Raw genomic sequence first — 23,071 nt, forward strand, 5'->3', positions numbered from 1 at the left:
CACACCTTATACTTGTTGCATAGTTAGTGTAATTGAAGGAAAAAAAATCGTGTCTTCCTGTTAATAAAGCTAGTGTGACAATTCTCAGTTCAGTTACAAGCACTTTTCAAACTGCATTTTTGGTACACTTACTGTATGTATTTACACTGTAATTCCCCTGGTGCAGTGGGAATGGTAAATGTGCAGTAGAAGGCAGCTGTGCTTTAGTGAAGAAGAGAAGTTTAAGGTCTGCTGGAAAGAGGTATATGGGAGGTGCGGGGTCTGTGTGCTTCCTGTGTCCAGCCCAGTGCTTCAGTGATGCCTGTTCCAGCTTCTGTTTTGTGGATGCTATTATCCCTCAGTTCATGGGTTGTATGGATTTCTTCCCTTATGACAGATGAGTGACCTCAGCACATTTCGCACATGAGACTTGTTCCCTGTGCGTCGAGGGGGACAGCACAGGATGTCTAAGAGAATGGGAAGTGGAGGAGGGGCATGTGACTAGATCTTTCCTGCCTACAAAAATAGAATTGTTAACTAAGTTCTAGTAGGTTCTGGCACAAGTTTTGCATAGAGTATAAGTAATTGAGAAAACAAGACAGTAAGAATTACTTTTAATGGCTTTAGTCACAGAAAAGTTTAAAAATGTTTAGTATACTTGTCATATAGGTTCAAATCTTGCACAAGTCAACTGATTTGACAGCAATTTTCAGATGTTAAATTTTAAAATATATTTTGAAGCCAACACTGCCATGCATGTTTTCTCCACAAGTGTTCTGGCTGGAGTAGAATGGATTACTTCAAGTGCAGACTTCAGTGCAGCAGTATGGCAAGCAAATTGGCTCCTGCTACACACCTCCAAAGTATCTGATAGGGGATGGGAGATTAGAAAGTTTATGAATAAGCTTTAATAACAATCTGTGTTTGTCCTTTTAACAGCACTCAGTAAGCAAGGAGGTACCAATTCTTGCACTATTGCTGACAAGGCAAGGAAATTGGCTGTCTACTGCATGTTTAAGGGGAAATCTGTTGGAAGCTATGTCTCATTTAAAAAAATTTAGTGATTACTGTTGCTATATTTGAGACAATATAAATATAAAACAGATGTAAATCAATACTATTTATTAAAAATAACAACAGGTGGGCTAGTTACTAAGTTGCAAACAAAGCCCCTGAATATATCATGAAAGCACATTGATTTTTGAGCCTTCTGCCATTTTAAAAACCCTTGGGTGCTGCCACCTTCTGCGTGAGAGTCCTGCATTATTTTCCTTCCTGCTGTGTACTGCTTTGCTATTCTTCCTTCCATCTACCTGCCAAACCTGAGCACAGCTGCTCTAGAGATTCCTCCCATCTCTGCCCTGTGTTGACATGGTGCCAGTAGGGAGGCCACTGCTCTTGGAGGAAGTCTCTTGAATGGTGATAACCTATGCATTGTTATCAGCTTCATCTTTTTCCTGTGCTCTCTCTTCTTTCCTCCTTCCTGTATCTTGATTTTTATCCTTGACAAATATGGAAACACTTTTGCTAAACTTCCTGAGGCTGCTGCTCTGTTACTATCTTTTCAATTGGTTTGAGTTCCTTGAGGGATCCTTTACACCCCTGTGTGCACTTGTTCTCTTTCCTTCTTGCTGCCGTATGCTCCTCCTTTTCTCTTTCATATTTTGATGTTGGCCTTATGCTTTTTTTTTTTTTCTTGGCTGAAAGCTGGACTTGATTGCCTTCACTGATAGTCTTGACTGTGGAGGATTGACCTGCCAGGATGACGGAAAAATCATCCTTTCCTTGACTGTGCTGTAGTTGTTCATGCTTGCCAGGTCCTGCGTTGATTTGTCTGAAGGGATTTGGAGCAAAATACGCACTTTCTATATAGGACATACGTGAAACAGTGCTGAACATGTTTCTGAAGTTTGGGATTTAGGAGAGAGAGTTGATTTGCAGAGAAAGGAAGGAGAAATGTGTAACGAGAAGTTAGGAACAGCCTTGTGAGAGGACATAAGCAAGGGTGACAAGAGGCAACAGGGAGAAATTGATGCACAGAAAGTTCCACCTCAACATGAGGAAGGACTTCTTCACTGTGCAGATGAGTGTGCACTGGAACAGATTGCCCAGAGAGGTTGTGGAGTATCCCTCCCTAGAGATATTAAAGAGCTGCCTGGATGCAATCCTGTGCCATGTGCTCTGGGATGACCCTGCTTGAGCAGGGAGTTTGGACCAGGTGACCCACTGTGGTCCCTTCCAACCTGATGCGTTCTGTGATTCTGTGAAGGATAGAGATGAATCTCTGGTGGGAAGGGGGCAGTGCCTGAGCCTCAGCATCTTCAGCAGCAGGGCATGTTGGATACCTCTTAAGCTGAATATTAAAGAAAGGCTTTTTCTGTTCCTGGGTTGGAAAGAAAATGTGTAATGGGATTATGAACATCCATCCCTTCAGCCCAGGAAGGACCTGACTAGGTTCCTATACCATAAGCTCGAATTCAAGCGTCCGCTATTTTACCCATAGTATATGAGCTGCATGCCTTCCTCACCGGCATGTTTTGAGGTGAGACTTTCCAGTGGGGTATGGGTGTGGGTATGAGCATTTTCTGAACTCAGAAAAAAAGGATGGGAGTTTTTATTTAACTGTTTGGAGGCTGATGGTCCTCCCCTAGTTCTGTATAGCACCAGCGGGATTCAGGTGAGGCATAAGTAAGACTAAAGTGTAACATTGGAGGGAAAAAAGTTTGTCTGTTTGGAGCAGCAACTGGCATATCCTCTTTGGATCGTGGGACAAAGACCAAAGTCTGAGACTGGTGCATTATGGTACTTCAGGTGTGTTTTAACAAAGGGCACCTTGAGCTATGTCCTTGCAGGATGAAGGAGGAAAGGTGGAAGCTTAGAAGCACACTGAATTTTGGACAGAGATCAGAGCATGGACTTTTATCAGGAACGTGATGGGAACGCTGTCACCTCTCGCTAAGCATAGCCAAATGCCTTGGAGAGCTGAGCAGACTGAAGAATCTTAAGGGCAGAAAGAACCTTTGACATTATTCTGGTGTTAGCATCTTTAACAGCACATTTAAAAACACTACTGCTAAGTGGAGCCTGCCCAAAACATGGTTATAAAATTGGCCTATTGGCATCTTAAACTAAGTGTAGGTTTTTGCTGCTTTGTTGCCTCTTGCTGCAAAAACCCCCCACGCAGTCACCCATGAATGCATCTAGAACTGAAACTCACTTTTTCCTCTAAATTATGGTGTATTTCACTGTCACTCAAAGCAAAGATCACTTAAAAAATAGTGGCTGTGAAAGAAAAATCTGACGTCGTAATGAAGTTGGTAACACCAGGTATAAAATACTGCTCTCTTGGCCCTGCACAGACATATTTTGATGTAGGAATAAAATTTTCTGTAATGTGTTTCAGTCCTGAGAAGAGATATTTAGGAGTTATGAACTTCCATGGTTGTGTAAAATTTACATTAATAATACCTCCAACTGGTAATTTTGGCCCTAGTGTCCCTATAATTTAAAAGCTTTTGAAAGTGATCTTTGAGCAATATGCATTGCAGCAGTATCACAAGGCAAGCCAGATGGCTGCAGGCACCCAGGAAGGTGGGAGAGCATGGAAGACAAAGTTATGGCAAAGCAAGCAAGATGCTCTCGTGTCCATCCCTGTTAGATGGGACCTATATTACTTCAAATTATGTGTTAGAGTTCTCTTCATTAATGTAGTGCTTAATGAAGCCTCTAGATTCTCTACTGCGAACACAAAATAATTCACCACCCAGGTGTCACAGGGACATGAAAGGTGTGCAAGTCACCTCCGTAAGCATCAGTATCGCCCTCTTGAGTGTTGCAGATGCTCCCCACACATGGCCAATTATACTCCTCCTTTGTGGATTACTCATAATTTCCTTCCCAAAAGCTGCAGAGCAATACATGGCACCATCAGGCTTCCCTGGATCCCTTCTGCTCTGGGTCACACAGGGAAGTACTACACTTGTTTTGCTGAAGAAGAAAACAGGAGGCCAGTGAGGTTTAAATGGCCAGAGGTGGTGTTGAAATCTTGGGTGGAGCCAGATAAACCCCACTGTTTTGCCTGTTGGGTAGCATTGCTCTCCTCCGATTGACCCATAGATCTTAGATTTTGGACGTGGAGAATTCATGTTTTGATGGTCATAGTGTGTACGCACACTGAGACCACAGGACTGTCAGATGGTTTAAATTAGCCATTAGCATTCTGGGCCTCTGTTAAATGCCAGGAAGACTGATACTGTCCTGGGACTGCAGCACTGAGGAGTTACAGGTTTCCAGATTATTGCATTGGGTCAAAGATTAGGTCACTAGCATCTGTGAATGCAGTGTGAAGCAGCAGAGTGGGTTGTGTGTGCAACTGCAGCCTGGCTGGAGCCTGTAATCAGCCTGGTGACTGCTTGTACTTGGAGCTGTTTTCAGGTTTTCTGTCTAATTCTGTTCTCCTGGAACAGTACCCAATACAGCACCTTCCCTAGCTCAGCCTGTACCCGACAGCTCAGCTGGGATGGGGTATTTTTTTATACTTTTCTACAGTAAAACACTTACACGTTTGACATTTCTATCATGCTTTACTGAACTTGTGATTATAAAGGTCATTTACAATAAAGCAATTAAATAAACAATAAGTTAAAACACAATACATTTATACATAGTATTTCAAAGGGCTCAAAAGACTATCGGGTTCCAATACATAAAGACTTTAAAACAACATTAAGAGCCAAAGTGTATCCACGCCTATACTTATCATTGTAACAAGCGTTAAGACTTCCAACAATGTACATTTTTGGTTACAGTCCCTGTATATGCACAAGACTAGTGAAATGCTCAAGCAATTGCACAATTGAGAAGAGCACTACACAAGACAGGCACAAACGATGTGCTGGAAGCTGCCTGGGGAATATGGGTTTTACCTCTAAATTGAATTGACACTTGGGACAACAAATGGAAAGCGCTAGCATGCTTTCTGGAGCACAGGTGTGATACCCTAAGGGAAGGTTAGTGCTGCCCAGAGAAATACCCCACCTTTCTCCGGCCATTTGTTCCCTCATGCATCTTGCACTATCCTTGAGCAAGTGCAAAGTGCTGTACATTTGCTCAGTGAACCATCCAGGGAGAGTGACTGAGCTTAATCCTAGCTCAGCAGTGGAACGTGCAAGAGCTCTAGGCTCAAATTCCTGATTTCCCTGGTCATGTTCACTGTGCAGATGCACTGGGACCAGAAAGTCACCAGCCCAGGGGAGGGACATGGTGCCTGCAAGCAGGAGGGCTATTTCTGTAAGCAGCAGTACTGTTAAAAACACCAGTTAAAAACATCTTGTGGAAGTACAAGGTTCAGCTTTTTTTTTTTTTAAACAAGGAACATGTTTTTGAACTGATTTATAGTGCAAATCAAATAGTCAAAAGCAAATGATGGACTCTGCCAGAATATACATTAACCTTTTATGATCTACCTCATCCCTCTTTCTCTCTGCCTCAGCCAGTTGGTGCCCAGGGGCAGAGTAGACTTTAGGTTTTGATATTGAAGGGTGTCCGGCGTAAGGAGTGCAGGGCCACCAGGCAGCAACCACGAAGCAATGCTCCAATATTGTAAATAGGATCTGTTCCTCCTCTCTGAGTACTCAAAGCCCACACAATAGTTGGTACAACAGGGGCTGCTACAGCCAGAAGATCCCCGAGGAGACTGCTGCTCCAGTATCTCCTCTTTATTCCTGTATTGACATACTCAAAGGCTTCATCATCATGAGTTTCTGTAAAATCAAGTTCTTTCATGAAACGGTTTTCATTAACGCTGTGCTCCACCCTCCTGCATGGAGACTCCATAGGAGACAAAAGGATGGCAGAATTAGGATCACTTGGAGTTAAGTCCACTATGATACCAGAATCACTGAAGCTTCCAAGAGAAAATTCACTCAATTCCTTCAAAGAAGAAGGTGGGCTTAGAGGACAGGTGTCTTGAGCCCTGAAGATGTTTTGAATGAGTTGCTCCACATCTAAGCTATATGGCACCACGTCAGTCTGGATGGCCTGTTCTGCTGTCATGTTGTTGCTTTTCTCTTCCTCCTGGAAATAAGTTAGTTTTCCATCCAGAATGATTTCAAGCATCTCTTTATTTACAGCAGCACTGAAGGGAGCTGGATCACTCAACTCAGAGGTTGTGGTGGTCAAACTCTCTCCAGGTGAGTCAGTCCCGTTAGCTCTGTCCTCACTAAGAAGCAGCTCACTGTCAGCCACCTCCTCCAGACCTTGGTCCTCTGGGATGGGGCTGTCTGGCATGGTGGCACACAATGCTAACAGCTTCCCCTTTGAATCGCTCGTGTATTCCAGGCACTGCTCATCCCTCACAGAGTGGCTCTGAGCCATCTCCATGCTCTGCAGCAAGGATTCCAGTTTCTTGTTTTGAATGTTTATGTCTATGAAATATTTCTGAATTTTTTTGTCTTTCTCAGCCAAGCTGTTTTTCATACTTTCAATAACCTGCTTGAGTTGTTTAATTTCGCTTCTTGCTTCCTTTAAGGCCAGCTCTGCCTCCACACGATTGCACTCTTCTTCAATCCAGTCTTCCCTCATCCGTCCCAGCTGAGCTTTAAGCTCTTCTATTTCTGTTTCCCTGTAGCAAAATAAAAATGTTGTAACACTTCTGCTGACTGCTCAGTTAAAGTCAACGTGAGGCCCCACCGTGATGGCTCTGCTGCTGAGATGTTCCAAGAAGGAAGCAAATTTCTCCAGGTGCCATTTGCGGCCACCTCTGAGAGAGCCAAGACATGCCAGCTGATTGCTAATGGGAGTCACCGACCTCCCCACAAAACCAGCAGCCTTGTGGGCTGTGCCATGATCCTGGACAATTTGAGGCACAAGTGGTGACCTTTAGGTAAGGCCTAACCAGTGCAGTGCTTAAAATCTCCCCTACTGCCTTGTCCTGGAGGAAATGGGAAACAGCTGCCTGGATGCATCCCCAGTGCCTGCCAGCAGCTTGTCACGTACAGCCAGAGCCAATGGTGGCCTCAGACAGCCAGAGGGCTCAGGTCTGCAGGCACATGGCTCAGCGAACTCTTCGCAGCAGGGAGCCAGAGGCTGCTGCAGGCACATGTGGAGCAAGTGGGGAGAGGGGACTCCTATGTCAGTTCCAGCCCTAGCAGATGCAGAGGCAGAGCATGAAACTCTGCCTTGGGCTCCATTCAAACAGCCCTTTGTGCCCCCTTGGGTTGTCTGTGCTGGACAGCCAGCTCTCAACATGCAGTTTTAGTAAAAGAGATGACATATGTTGCTGTGTAATGCACATTGTCACTTCTTTGCTCAGCATCCATACAAAGGGCTATTGTGAAAAAATCAGTATATAAGCAACAAAAACACAAATAGGCACAGTAGTTTGGGTATGAACTTTTCTTTCACGGGGGAGAAGGGGGACATTTGCAATCCTACTTCACTGAGAGACGTAGAACAGGACACTAAGGTAACACATGCTGGCAGGTAGAAATTGTTCTATGTATAAAAGGTCTCAATCTAAATCAGATTCATAGAAAGTTGTCCTTTTAAAGTATTCTATTGTGAAAGTTCCAAAAAGGAAAAAGAGACATATAAATAAACTCCTTGTTTTGCATCCTCTTAGTATACTCTGAAACCTGAAATACTGAAAACAACCTAATTGGACTGATCATATTTCAAATTTCTTAATGGAAACTTTACTGATCAAGAAATGAGTAAAAACATTCAGCACTTCCAGCCCTAAACGTTCCCAAATAAATTTTTCTGACTGATTTCTGAAGTGAAGTTTACCTTTCTTTAAGTTTGCTCTCAGATTCCTTCAGCTTGGTTTTCAAATGCCGTACTGCCACTTCTTTCTGCTGCAGAGGAGTCAAGTACTGCTCTGGATTTTGTGGCTTAATGCTGTGATTGTCACCACAAGAATTGTATCTCCCTGATCGCCTGAAAAAAACCAAAACAAACCATCACGTAACATCACTGTTACAGTTATTAAGTCCTGGCAGAATGAAAAACATCCCACTGACTGATAAATGCAAAGCTTGACTCATCTGGGGTTCCGTGGTGTCCACATAAGTTACACCCCCCAGCAAATCAAAGTACTTGAGGAAACAGTTGATTTGTAGCTATAGTGCAAAATTTACTATTTACTGTGCTTAGCTTCAGTGTCATTACATCAAATGAGGCTTTTAACTTTAAAATAATTAGCCATCCCCTCACCCCAAATGGCTGGTGTACCCAAGAGCAGGCAGGGCAAGGGCACCCATCTACAGACACAGCCAGGTGAGGCAGCACAAGGACTGAGTACAGCTCCACACAGCAGTTATAAAGCTGAGCACACTGAAATCTACACTCATCCTGTCTAGCTTTGGGCGTGTTTCTTTCATGCTTGGCTGTTAAGCTGTCTGGGACAGACGGCAACAGCAGCAGCATGGTGGCTATTTCTTCTCTGCAACGTGTCACATGCTCTGGCAGGTATCCGTGCTCTTTCCTGTACAGGAAACTGCACTCCTTAGGGAGGTGCCTAAGGCTAGGCGGGGTGAATTTTCACCCAAGTGTATCATGCTTCCTACACTACCCCACCCTACTCTCTTCAAAGTGAAAAGAACCCCACAACAAATGAACCAGCAAATCCTCATGAGAACTGATGGCATGAGAATGCATGAAGTAGCCTGTCTTGGAGTGAAAACCGCCTGCCAATGGCTTTGACTTAAAGTAAACTTGAATTTTACAGTGCTGAAACAATAAAGCTTTTACATGGTATGGAGCACCTTGTTGACTGTCAAGCCACCTATACAACGCATCACAGCTATGGTGAGGAGCAACATGACCTGCTGATCCCACACTACTGTGCAGAGAGGGTATCAATGTACGCAACACTGGCAGGCTGAAACACAGACTTGCCTCATCACTGGACTGCTGTCACTTCCTTTGTATGAGCCTGAGTTGCTGCTGCTGGCTGAAGAAGCCCTGTAACTCTGATGGATGTTAGCAGGACTCAGATGGTTTTTGCACAGTGTTGACAAAGTTTCCTTTCCATGGGAAGCAGGTGGACTGGCTCCAGACTTGTAGGATAAGGATCCATTATTCCGACCATAAGGGCCACGACTGGAGAAGAACCAAAATGGTGAAAGCATTATTCTCATCACACAACCCATTATGTGTCTTATTTTACACATGAAGTTCTCTAAACAATAAAAAAACCAGAGATAACTGTGAGTGGCTGGAAAGAAATAAAGTTCTGACATGACCAGCCACTGCATGTTCTTTCACTGACAGGGGGCTCTCAGTCTGAATTACATGATCTAAGGACATCTCAGCCATTTTGTATTTCTCCATGGACAGAACAGTTCCCAGTGACTCCATCAGATCATCCACGTTCCCTGAATCTTTGACTCCGTTAAGTAATGAGAGGCCTGCGGTCTGGACTAACGCCAAAAGAACCACACTCCAGCTTTCCCTGGCCAGGCCTGCAGAGCGGTGCCTGTGCATGGAGGGCTGCTGTAAGACTGCTTTCATGCTCCTCGGCAAGCAGACTGAGGGATCACAGTGTGCAGTGAAAACAGATGTTGTTTGGGCCACTGTTCTTTTCTGCCTTTGGCATACTGGGTGCTTCATCTGTCATGGTCAGCTATTCATTCACTTAGATATAGTTTGAATCCCACGGGGAGCAGGCTGAAATAGTAATAAAAGAGACAAAGGAAAGCACAGTCTTTTCTTTTTTTCTTCCAGTTTTTCTCATACATATCTACCTTTCTTTTCCCATTCTTTATTAAAGAAACTGTCAACCGTGTGTGCTTGAAGGCAATTGGTATCCTCCCTGCCTGACAGCTGCCCAAGGGCTGGAGTGCTCTGAGGACAGCTTCTCTGGGTGTGTCCCTCTCCTGCTCACTTGGTTTGTCATCCTGCACTACTACTCTGCTACCTTCATTCTCCCATGGAAGTTGTTCTTCTAAATGGTAATGAAAGGACATGTTTAAAAAAACAAACAAACAAAAAATACCCCCTACCCCCCCAAAAAAAATCAGAAAAAGGCAAACTCAGCCAGCAAAAAAGAAGGCTTGAATATAAAAATTCAAATACCACAGAACTATGAAGCAACATCTCTTCTTTAAATTGTTTCACTTGGTTTTTTCCCTTCTCTGCAAATGGAACAGTTTATAAGGAACAGATGGTTGAGTGGCTGCTGTGAACCTTCATCACACTGCTGCGGTTTGGGTGATTTTATCATTATTTTACAATGAAGTACAGGACTGTGGTTTGTGACAACACTGAAGTGTTTCACAGCGAGTAAAGTCAAGCAGTTAAAAGAGCAGTTAAAAAATACTGCAAAGGAGATATCTCTTTCCACTTTGTACAGTGTATCATCAACTCTGGTGTGCAGCAGAACTTCCACAGACTGTGCTTAACATAGCAGTGCATCTGAAGAAGCCTTATTACAGAGGACTTCTGTCCAACGAAGTATGTCAGTATGCTCTAGTTTAAAGTTATATTAAAAGGCACAGTAGTACATGAAATGATACAGAATCTTACTGAAAGTAAGGTGATTTTAGGGCTTCATATTATACTTAATACCATTTTTTCTCGCAGCCAGTAATTTGCTGGATGTAATCTAGAGGGAACTTAAGTAGTGCTTATTTTCCTAACAGTCTCATGATACAGATAGGAAAGCACTCTGAAAGCCTCACTGATGATCACTGTGTGCTGGGGCACATCGCGACCTTCCAGACAGACGCCTGTGTGACTCAAGCACACGGGTATCCTGCTGCCGGTCCCAGCCTGCCTGCCAGCTCTTCCACAAAGGGCAGGAAACCAGTCCTGTCAATTTGAACTCCTTCCTCCTGCTCCACAAAATGTAACCAGCAGGGATTGCGTGGGCAGAACGCAACGTGCGCTGCTCCATCTCAATGCCCCTGTATTCGCAAGCTGTCTGAATTTGCATTTACATATGACAGGGAGAAATCTTACAGAAATCTTCCATTAAAAGTTCATTTAGACAGATGACTGTGATATGATTTTTTTTTTAAAACTGCATTTAGCTGTAGTTACATGGAAGGTTGGGCAAGGGTATTTCAGAAAAAAAAAATCCAACATCAAAGGCAGTATTGTCTACTTCTTCCACCAAAAATAAGATCATGATCTGGAAAGGTGTAAGCCAAGCTGACAATTTATGAGAGAAATAAAACAGTGTTAAGACCAAAAGGTTTAACTGGTTAGAAATACTGCTGTTAACTAACATACACCCAGCTCTCTCCACTCCAGCCAATGCTTTTTCTGCCTTACCTGTTTTTATCTCCCATACTTGCCATAAATAAACAAAAAGCCCCATGAGTTGGCTGATCTGGCGTACTGGCAATTTTTGTGCGTTGAATACAGCATTTCTTTTCTTTCTTACATTGCAGTTCTCACCAGTGTGCTACCCAAAGTCTTGTGTTAACCCGATTGTTTTAAAATGCAAGACCTTACACAGTAGCCTATCTTTGCACTAGCAATATTCAGGAAAAATTGCTTTGCTTACTTGCGAGAAAAAGAAGATCTCTTGCTTCCAGCAGCCGACATATAGACTTCAGGTGCTGAAATACTGCCCGTGCTGCTTGAAGAGCTAAAATCGGCTTCACTGCCTGGAAAGGAAAAGGAAAGAGTGAAAACATTATGGAAATTTTAACTCAAAGATTGTTTTCAAAATAACAGTGAATCACAAGCATCCTTCCTTTGTCTGTTCTGGGTGAATTTCAGAAGTTGCTTGGATTTTCAAACATCCCTGAGGACAAGAGCTGGATTTGTTCCAGATTTTCAACATTTCTTCAGAACTGGCACTTCAACAAGAGCAGAAAAAAACCATTTGGACACAAAACCCTCACACTACAGAAGCCATTTTAGGTCTCAGATAGGAACACTTGTTGTGACAACCTGTTGGCTCTCTCACAGCCATCAATACATGAATGAGGCTGCTTAAACAGCTCCTTCAGGAGCACGGTGATTGCGAACACACCATTGTAACTGGATATTTCTCATGCTTTAAACCATACAGAAACACTGCTCACTGCTTCTGTTCTGTTTTCTGAGATGACATAAATGTGCATGCATGGTATGAACTTGTTCAGGCTAATGGTATATCTATATATGCATGTACACACATATGCAGGTTTTCATGTGGTGCAGAAGCATAGTGAGGCAGTTCTAATAACCTTAAAATAATCCAATAATCACATGTAGGTCTCAAGTGCTTCTCAGGTACCAAGTCACCTGTCTGATTACTGATTTTGTATGGATCACAGCTTTTATTTCACAAGCTCTGGCATATACAAGGAAAACTGCTCTCATTTTGCTAAGATCAATAGTAGATAGATGTACTAATAAAGTCTTATTGCCTGGAAAAAAACCACACCAAAGCTATAATTTTTTTCCCATCTGTCACTCCAACAGCAAATGTCCTAAGCCTTACTCAGGTCTCATGCTGTAGAGCCACAGTAATGAATGGTGACCTTGGCTGAAGGGATGGAAATAACTCTCCAACGTCCTTTAAGCAGATGACCAGGGGGAGCATGTCTCACCTGGGAATTTCTGGATGCTCTCCCATAGATAGACATCCCCAGCCAGCAGCTGCAAACTTGCTATTTTTGCTATTTTTTCCACACAGAGGAGATGCAGCTGCAGCTACCATCATCCCCACTGTGGCAGATAGACCTTCTAGTCCTCAATCTCTCTTATATTCTTCACAGAGCTGATGGTGAAGGACACATCTTGCACCCCGAATACCTGAAGACTGGGAAAAGGCTTTGTCAGAGCCTGGCTTCAGAGCCTTAAAGAGGCTGATCCAGCAACCATTCTTACCATCTGGCAACACTTAGCAACTGGCCCTAGGATAAGGTGTGATTTGATTTAACCCAATGTTTTCCCTACCTCATGATGACTGAGACCAGCCCCCATTTCTCTGTGCCTCTGCATCAGCCCATCCCAGGATATTCCTCAGCCCAGTATCACAGTGCTCAGATACAAAGCTTAGCTCCTCAAAAGGAGATCCCAGGGACCCAGCTCTAGCACTCTAACCAGCTCCATACCCAGTACAACACCCCTGATAGCCAGACCCAAGCCACCACAGCCATAACCAGATCAGAGCTGCATGCAAATTTGCAAGGGGAGGGAAGGAAAGCAGCAAAGCCACTTGGTTTTGCAGAGTATTTATATCATGTTTACAGATGTAAAAGTGAGTGACCCTCTCCCTGGGGAAGCAAAATGATAATGGGACATGATGTTCGAAGATGCAACAGAGTTTCCTGATAAAAAAACATCCCCATCTACAAGACTAATGTACACTCCAAATCATCTCTTGGAATCACACTACACCCAAAACTACTTTTCTAAACAAGACCCAAACAGGTAAACATGTCACACAGATGTCATACCTCTGGTGTTCGGGTCCCCAAAACATTCCTTTGCTTGCAAGACACCAGCAGCTTTCCCAAGGCAAGTCCTGGCTGTGGCGCAGAGAGCAGGAGCCCTAGCCAATCATCTCTGGGTAAGTAGATCACATCATAATCAGATCTCACTATCGAAAGCATTGCAGAGCAGCAAGGCTTAACAATTGCCTCTTCCTGACCTGCCTGGCTTGGAGCACCAAGAGCTGCAGAGCTGAGCACTGCTGGTAAGAGCCAGCGGAGCCTCAAAACACAACCACACCATCAGCAGAACTTTCTGAAAGACTGAACTGCATCTGAGATGTGGAACTGTGTCCTCAAAGCATGAACTAACCTTCCTGGCCCCAGTTCTAATAACAGCTACACGCAAGCTTAACACTTAGCACAGGAGACTACTTATGTTTAAAATTAGGCATGTAGCTATTTATAGGATCTTTGAGAACATTTTATAAGTTAAAGGGGTCACTGCTAGTAATGGTTCTAAGTGTATAAGTGATGTTCAAGCCAGCATTGTGTGTAGCAGAGCTTGACAGCAATTTTATTAGGAAACTTTAAAAAACATCTTCTCCAATTTGGTAGAGATCTCTGAGCAAAATAACATGGTATCTATCCATAAACTATCCATTGCAACACATTCTCCTGGGTAGGCGTGACTTCTGTCTTACAAATATCTAAACAAAACATGAAACTCCTTGTCTAGCAGCAGTGCAGGCAGGAGCTGAACACGGCTTCTCATTCTCCTAACGCCATTCTCCAGTCTGACAGCTCCCTAAGGACACCTGTTGACTATTTTTATCACTGTGACTATGTAATGACAAAAGCTCACACGTTAGACCCAGAACAGCCCATTAATTTAGTGTTTACTATGAAAGAGACTGACATTTCTCAACCCCGCATTCCTTTGTCCTAACTGGCCATAAAACTTGTTTAGCTCCAATAGAGACCTTCCTTTTAAAAGGACTGTCTTACTAACCCCTTCCTGAAAAAGATGCTATACGTTGAGTCACCAGCGTCAGCAGTATGTCATTTGGAGTTCACTCATCCATATTCCTCCACGCTGCAGCCGTCAGTGTCCCAGCCCACGGAGCCAGCCCGGTGTCCAGGCTCGGGAGCCCCGTCCTCCGGCCTCGCCCCGCCTGGCAGTGGGCTGCGAGCAGCAGCACGCCCACTCCACGAGAGCAGAGGTCTGCACTGCTTTGTGCAATGGGAGGAACAGCACAAGGATGGCCAGCGAAGTACCGTCACATTTTCCAGGGTTGCTCCTGAGAAGCAAGAGTGAAATCCTGCAGAGCCCAGTGCTGTCCCTGCACTTCAGCGCCCGATGGGCTGTGGCACCGAGCTGAGAGCGCTCTGCAGGCAGCATCACGCTCTGTGCTGCCTTTCGCCTCCTTGCTGCCCTGGCAGCGTCGCGACAGTCACTGAGCTCGGCTGGCACGGAGGGAGGACAAGGGAGGACAAGGGAGCCCGTGCCAGCTGCCGCGCTGCATGCGCCGAGCCGTGCGGCCCGGGCAGAGGCACTCAGGGCGACTGCCCACGGCCCGGCACACGCGTGTGGCATCTGCCACCACAGCTCGGGCCGCTCACGCCGTCCTGTCCCAGCACGGGAATCAACCGGGAAACTCTTACGAATGTCTCGAGGACAGGTTTCCCATCCTGCATAAGACGCAATCACAGGTTTCGGGGCGGGATCGAGGAGCGGGAGAAGGAGCTGCCTGTGCGGGGCCGGTACGCCTCCAGCCGGCACCGCTGCGTGCTCGTCCCACCGGCGCAGGGAGTGGGGACAAGCCCCACCTTTAACTCCACCCTCCGCAATGCCTCAGCCGCAGGGCAAGGACCACAGCAGGGCAGTGACTGTGTCACACATGCTGCTCTCACACCTCTTACAGGTAGAACAGATCAGGTACATTGGGCCTACCAGGACAGTATGCAAGCACAGAATACCATGTCACGGATGTATTTATATGTACACCGAGACAGCATTTACCTTTCTTACACAAGGTCACACAATAACCCCACGTGCACTCCTGCAGCATGGCGTCCCAGGCTGCCATTTCCAGCCATTAGAGATGGGTGGATACTTTGTTGCACGGTCTTCTGGTCTCAGTCTTAAAATTTTGCTGGCATTTTAGCATTTAATTTTTTCCTTCTGTAAGAAAAAAGCTCAGACTTTCCTGTTTGCCTTTTATTGCCCATTTGCTACTAAAGTAGTAAGATTAAAATAAGGCAAAAAAGAAAAAGTTCAAGCAATATCTGTGACAGGTACATTAATAGCTCAGCAGCAGCAGAACTGGATTCCCAAAACTCAGGATTTATTTGGCTTATTAAAATTTAGTCCTTTTGTGTACATCTTTCCTATTTCGAACTTCACCACTGCTTCACAGCTGCCAAAGTACATAAACCACAGAGCTTAGCTATCTTCTGGCTTCATAAACATGACCTCTTTATATGTATATCAGTCTTGAAGTAGGTTTTGCATATAGCCAGTGAAACAGAGCTGTAAATAAAACAGTGCTGACAGAAACAGCTTGTCCTCAAAATGTAAAACACTTAAATTGCTGAGCTTTCTTGCCTTCAAAAGCACTCTGTTATACAGCAAGGAAACCAAAATATGCATACATATTAACCACTTTGGTGCAGTTACTAGAGGAGTAAGTGGCATGCTGTCTCCCTAGATAGCTTGATTTAGAGACCCCAGGGGTAGAGCTTGGGCCTGACTGTGTGAAAAAATATCCAGCAAAGTCATTAGAACCAGCTGGAAAAGTAAAGAGAATTCAGTTGTAATGCCCACTAATGAAAGGACCTGTATTTTTAAGAGATTTGGTTCAATTTATCTTGAGAGCTTTAACTCAGCTACCTCTCTAGCTCCAATATTTAACAGCATAAGCAGTTTATTTCCAGGATGCAGTAATGCTGCTTTTATTTTTCTATTTAATAGGGGGTTGTTCCTGGAAGATAGATTTTGTACACCACAAACTACCTAAGAAAGAAAACTACACTGCTCGCATACACTGAAAAATGTGAAAAAAAAGTAACTTGCAAAGAAGCGATGAAATCTTGCTTTAGCATTTCAGGCTTTTCTTCAGATAACACCCTTAAAAAATGACCCATTTTGAAGGCAAAGTCTCCTAGTGGGAAATGTACTGAATTCACAGCATCAAGACCATAGATGACAGTGGGTTTTGGTTCCAGTCCCTGGCCTCTGACTTATTACTTATTTGACTTAGGATTATTGTATGAGAGACTCTTATTTTGAACTTAATTATTATATTTCACACTGAACAGTAACTGGGTAAAAGCAGAAGCAACCCTGAGAGTAAGGAACAGGTCACAGCTCTCCTCCATGTGGACTGCTGTCATCTTTGGGTGACAGAAGCTGCTCCCACATGCTCTGTGTCTCACTCTCTCCACTATAATGAGGTCTAACATCAGGGGAGGAAGCTGAGGATGCCCAGTAGGTTGCATTGGTTCAGAAACTCTTAGGAGAAGTGTAGATTTGAGCTCCTTTGGTCTAAAGAGGGCACCGGACTCAGACCTTTTCCTCAAGCTCTAACTACTCAGCCGTGACACAGCATAGAGTGCTAGCACTAGCACTGGCCGTATTTCAGAGGAATGAAACCTGCTGGATGCCTGCACTCACAGAGGTATCTGGCTCTGGTATGGAGGTTCACAGTGAATCCAGGGCATGCATGTGGGCACACTCAGGACTACCGGCAGGTGACTAAGCCTGGGAGATTGCCACTTCTCTCTGACATCTCCTGTGGGTGTGCCTGGCTCTCTGCTGTGAATCCTGGATTTTGGTACCTAACCAGCCCTCTGGTTTTATATGAGGTGTAGTCATTGAGCTCAGGTTTGTGAGCTGTGCTCCATGAATAATGGCAAGAAGCTGGGTACAGTAATGTCGGGCATAGTCAATCCTAAGAGTACCAACAGGCATCCCTTCCCTGTCCCACTGCACTGGCCAATGAATGGTCTTGGGTGGACATCCACCCAACTGCTCGACAGTTCTCCCTCACCAGGCAGGTCTGTGGCCACATTTCAGCTGGCTGCATGGCCCAGTGACAGCTGGGAACTTGGGCAGCTGGCAGAGACGCAGTCAGAGGGGACGTGGAGCAAAACTTTGGGTGTAGGTCTCCATGAATTGTTCAAACGTGTTGGGCAAGAAGATTCTAGCTCAAAACCAGACATATTTTGGGAAGGACTGCAACACACATCCTGCTTCCCTGTGTTTGGATCTAAATGTGATTTTACAAATGATTATTTATCTTGATTTTTGCTCATTTTTCTTGCTTGTTCTTTTTACTTTGAAAGAAGGATTGTTATCAAATAATTAATCTCATTAAGCAGTTTTCTGATCTAAGTACTACCATTTTAGTAGTAATCTGAACTGCACTAATGCAAATTATAAGCATTGCAGATCTCAACATGAATACATAATGTGACTTATGTATTCTGTGAAACCACAATCAATCAAGCTCTTCTCTCAAAACACAGTCACTACAAACTAATTACTGACATTGGCTGAGAGCCATCATGCATATTCTGCATATCACTATGATCTGGGCTTGTGTTTTTCTTAATTGTTTCTAATTCACTGATTTGTAGAGAAGCCAAAAGCGGATGTTGGAACAGACCTTAAGCATTACAAGTTGGAGGGTTTTTTCTGCTTTATGTATTTTTAAGGAGATTTTTCATACAGAAATCAGCCTGACCTAATTACTTTTTTGTTTCCATATGCAACTTGAGTCATTCTAACAACACCTTAAAAATGACTCCCATAAATTCACTCTTCTCAGCCTGAAGTGACCTTTGTCAGGGGGAACATATGCTCATGGAGCAGAAGGGAACAGTCTGGGGAACTTATCTTCATGTTCAAACAAAAAAGGCTCTTTGTTATCAGAGATGGAAGGAAGTTGCTTTCCTACACCAACTTCAATACAAACATTGAGACTGGAGGTTCAAAAAATACACTGCGAATTGTATAACACTTGCATTTGACAGTTTTATAAATTATATGTGTAAATCCACCTATGGACTAGTATTTTTTATAAGCAACCATGCAGTATCACTTCAGGGGATTTTTTTATGTACTGGGCAGTACTATTTGGTCTGTTTGAAGGGAAATGGACAGGCTGGTCAAAAGTATTTTTAGGAACTGGAAAATGTCATCTTTGGCAGGGATAACTTAGCAGTACACAGAGAGGCAGCAAACTTCATCACAGACTGGGAAAAAATCCCAGCCCTCCCGTCACGTTAGTGGCTGAAGTTTAACAAAGGGCTTTCAGAGGCCCCTTCAACACATCTCCTAAATCTGGTTCCCGTGTGCAAGGAGGAGAGAAGCTGTCTGGGGCACAGCAAGCAGCTGCACAGGCCCACGTGCACAGTGTATCTGCAAGTGCATGAAATTGCATGCAAAACCTGATTCAAGTGAAAGCTTTTGCATAGTCACCCTTAATATAAGACATATGGTTTTCATTACGATGTGCATAAAACATTTTAAATCAGTTTGACATGTTTTCAACAGGCAAGGGAAAAACATTGGAAGGAGAAACATATCTGGGAGGTAACTGACAAAACAACCCTGCAATCCCAGGATGAAAGGCAAAATTTGTTGTAAGTTAATCAAATATTTACTGTAACACACACACTGAAATGATTACAAGAAACTAATAAAGTTCAAATGCCATCTATTGAAAAGAACAGTAAAATGTTACCCAGTATACCAATTGGTTGCATAAACTGTATTTTTTACAGAAACAAATCCAAGGTAGGTCTGAGCCCAATGCATTTCAAGTTACGACTGCCATCATTTGCTGCTTTTTTCACCCTTACTGTTAAGAAGCACAAATGACAGACAAGAAGCCTGTGCTTTTTCAGCTTATTAATCCTTGCGCGTTTGTGGTCAAGCTGTATTCCACCAGCTCTAGCAAACAGACATAGCCTGCCCAGATTTCAAAAGCCAACAGCTTTCTATTATTTACAGAATCTAAGAAAGGTGGAACACAGACCTGTAATGAAGTGCCTCAGCATGGAAGCAAAACAATGTAATACTAATAAAATATGAAACAAACCTGGCAGAATTTTCATTTCTCTTAAATAGATTTTACATAAAGGTGTATATAAAATACAGTATTATAAAGCAGGTTTGCTATTTTTTTATGCCACTTTAAAGGCAGTACATTTCAGGCTCCTTGGGAAAGCTATGTCCACCTTGCAGTAGCTGGAGGCTGAATGCACAAAAGGAGGCTGGGTCTCCATCTCCTGGGAGGAGTTAAGGGAATTTTGGAACTGGTGCTCTCTCTAGCTGCCATCTCAACTGGGAAACACCTCCCACAAGTCTCACTCAGCAAAGCTGCTCAGCTCTGCCAAACTCTTGTTTCTGGGCATGCCTAGAAGCAGGTCAGCTTAAAAACGGATGAACAGTTCGATGCCTCTTTAGAAGACCAGGGTGGGTGTTTCACGCTACACCACATAAATCAAGTTCCACAAAAAACAGGCCCTAAGACAGCTCTTTTATGCTCTCTGCTTTACTGGGGAAAGAAAGGCACCACCTGGGATTCTTAGGGCCAGATTTAGCTTTGAACTGGGAGGAGGCTGCACGTCATCGCTCCATCACACCCCCAGGACCATGGCATCCAGCAATAAGAACTTGATAGATGAGGTCCCATCCTTGCAGCTTGTCATGCCCTTCTCCAGCTCCTCCATAAAACCACCCAGTTTGGAAGGCCTGTCTTCATTAACCCCTGCTACATGGGTGAAATTCAAACAGGCCTGAATTTCCCACAGCTCCCACCTCCATCAGAAGACTCCCCCCTGCACACAACAGAGCTGAGAAAATGCTCTGCAATCTAAAGTTTTGGCTAAGTTGGGCAACTTCTATCCAGTTGTTCTGGCTGCTGGGTTTTATTTTATGAGTATTAATTGTGGTTTCTTTACTGGAACAGGGACTGGACAGGCATTTTTCCTTTCTCCTAGGCTCTTCCCAAGCTCAGAATTATTAACTTCAAGTGAGAACCAAAACAGAGTGAAGACATCTAAAGCGCAGCTTCATCAGGATTTAGATACCTAGGTACGTAAAAGCAAGTAAAATACCACTGCTTAAATAGGCCAGATGCTCAAAATGACACCACTACCTGCAAAGACCTGGTAAGTTGTTTATGCTTGACCTTCCAGTTCTGAGCTCAGTCACCACCCACTCACCAATGTCTTTATAACTCAGTGAAATCAAATAAGTGAGATTTGCATGACTAAAATAAAGACATTCCCTTAGCTCTCCACTCCTATGCATAAATACAGATATATAAACACAAGGAATATATAGACCTATCCACTCAATACTGCTCAAAAAGTATTTGAAATAATGACTCAGAGGGAAACAAATATTTTAGGTAGTAATTTGGTCACCAAAATACCCAGATCAGAGAACACTAAAAGTATTTATGATTTGAAGTCAAACATGGCCAGAAAAATGGAGAATCAGATTTTTCTACTGTTTGAAATGATGCTTTAATTATGAAAACTAACAAATGTCTTTCTTCTTCTAAAAATGGGGTAAAAACATAAAAAAAAAAATCCCCAAACATTCAAAATATTTTAGATTGAATCTGGCCTTTGTTCAGTCTGAAACAAAGATTTTCTTTAATGTTTTGATTTGGCAGCTATCCCCAAATCAATTGCTTGCATAGCTCTGCTTTGAACATAGTAAAATGTCAGACAAAAAAGCGATAGGGGGATGAAAAGAAAAATAGAAAAGGAAATAATCTATCAATTCATGAGTAAACACTGCTCACAAAACACTTTAAATCCCATGATTCTCATTAAAAAGGCATTAATAACCTGGAGAAATTCCAAAAAAGGTCAACAATAATGATAACAGCATTACAGGGCACTGTTTATTAAGGGAGATTAAGGGAATGCAATTTGTGTTTTCTAAGATAAAAATGCATGCTGACAACAGTTTATCATGGGAGGAGGAATACAGCTGGAAAACTGTAAAGAAAACTATGTAACAGCTACACAGGGTTCTGACTGCGATGTATGTTATTTCATGAAAAATTACTTGAAATAAAAACTCATGGTTGAGTGGGAGTTGTGCGTAGTAAAATGTATCTGGAGTAGGTTCAGAATACTTTAACCAGGGAATCAGGAAGCTATTTTAAACACTGGCATAAATCATACAGATTGTAATTTAAAAGCAGAGGACAAAAAAAATTTCCTAAGGGAAGATTCATAATGGACTCTTTCGTATGCACAGTATTTCATTCGGTGAAGGTGAAGTGGGCTGAAACCCAGAGAAAGCAACCAGAAGGCACAGAAAATTCACTGCAGTAAATACACAAATTTCAAGGCATGTTTTATGTTGACCTTACACACATTTTAAAACAAATGCTTAAGGGTGTGCAGTGTGTATAGCATCAGTTTCTCCTTTCTGGCTCAAATTCTGCTCCGGATTAGCAGAGGAGAAAAAAACCCAAACAAACCTGCTTGAATATACAAAAAGAATTTTATTGTTTTTACTAAAGATCACAGCTTCAATACCTACCTCTAAATCCCAGGGCCCTTCTTACGCCAGGCCTTCAGCTGTGTTTTCCTGATGCAGGAGCACGTCCCCACAAGCCCCAGGAGACCTTCATTTCTATCAAAAGGCATTTGGATCTAAGAGATGTATTGTGTGGCAGGGATCTCATCCTGTGCAGCATCCCAGGCAATCCCTGCAGAAGCCTCATGTCCACACCCCCTACTCACTCTGATTTGCAGTTAGAGCAGTGGCTCTCTCATAGACCAAGGGCAAGGTTAAGTTCGAGGCCACAGGCATCCTCAGGTCACAATCTCCCTGTAACAGTGGCTGTCCCACTTTCTGTGTGTCTGGAGCACCATCAGTACAATTAATGGGCCAGGGAGAGAGAGTTACTGTGTGCCTGCTGGGAACTCAGCTTTGAACCCCCAGTAAAAGAGTAACTAAGTAAAGTGGAACAGCTTCCCTGGGAGCAGACACCCTGCATCCCCTCAGCCTGCCCGGCAGCTCTGTATTTGGGCACTCCTCTCCTTTGTGCTGAAGTCCATCCCCCAAAAGACACACAAAGGATCTAAATCTAAGTTTCTTTTTCCTTTACTGAACTAAGCAACAAGGACATCCTTTAATTTATTTATTTTATTTTTTATAAAGGAGGTATGTAACTGCAGACTTTTGCCCAAGGCCCTGAATTGCAGGTGGCCTGTGCCACCAGCCCAGAGCTGGGCAGGTCACTGTGTGGGACAGGTGGGACCCAGGCTTTCAGCTTTTACCTGACAATTTCTTGTCTAGAACTTGCTGGCTTCTTTTTTGGACCCTCTATTTTTGCTGTGACATCTGGGCACTTACTGCAGCCTAAGAGTCTTCTGAACAAAGAAATGTATGTCTTGAGAGGCCACGGTCCACCCACTAATAGCCTGTCTCTACTATGCAACATCTAAAACAATATTTTAGAAGGGGTTGGATTATAAAATTTGTGACACAGAATTAAAAGATTGTTTTTCTATGCCACTTTAACAGGAATTTGTAGATTTGTGTTAAATACTATGAAATGCTTCAAAGTTGAAGTACAACTTGTAGCTTCTATTTTGCTTATTCATGTTTATAAAAAAATATTTGGCTATTTGAACATGTTTTCCACATCAATTCAAGAAAATTTGTTTAAATTAAA

General features: G+C 43.4%; 1 protein-coding gene across 3 annotated transcripts in view; it reads right to left on the reverse strand.

The window, feature by feature from the left end:
* Positions 1-4,542: 4,542 nt before the first annotated feature.
* The window catches only part of SYBU (syntabulin), a 40,899-nt gene continuing 22,370 nt past the window's right edge, over positions 4,543-23,071 (reverse strand). Inside the window, exons 1-5 of one of the 3 annotated variants that reach the window (XM_048329196.1) lie at positions 13,380-13,679; positions 11,492-11,594; positions 8,878-9,081; positions 7,768-7,917; positions 4,543-6,601 (exon numbers count right to left, since the gene is read on the reverse strand). In XM_048329196.1, coding sequence (XP_048185153.1) covers positions 5,500-6,601; positions 7,768-7,917; positions 8,878-9,081; positions 11,492-11,532 — 1,497 coding nt within the window. In that variant the 5' untranslated portion in view covers positions 11,533-11,594; positions 13,380-13,679 and the 3' untranslated portion in view covers positions 4,543-5,499. Of the gene's footprint in view, positions 6,602-7,767; positions 7,918-8,877; positions 9,082-11,491; positions 11,595-13,379; positions 13,680-23,071 lie in introns of those variants that run through there. The other 2 variants (XM_048329194.1, XM_048329195.1) reach the window with 2 other exon arrangements.

The sequence above is a fragment of the Corvus hawaiiensis genome, chromosome 26 (assembly GCF_020740725.1).
Source record: "Corvus hawaiiensis isolate bCorHaw1 chromosome 26, bCorHaw1.pri.cur, whole genome shotgun sequence".
NCBI lineage: Eukaryota > Metazoa > Chordata > Aves > Passeriformes > Corvidae > Corvus > Corvus hawaiiensis.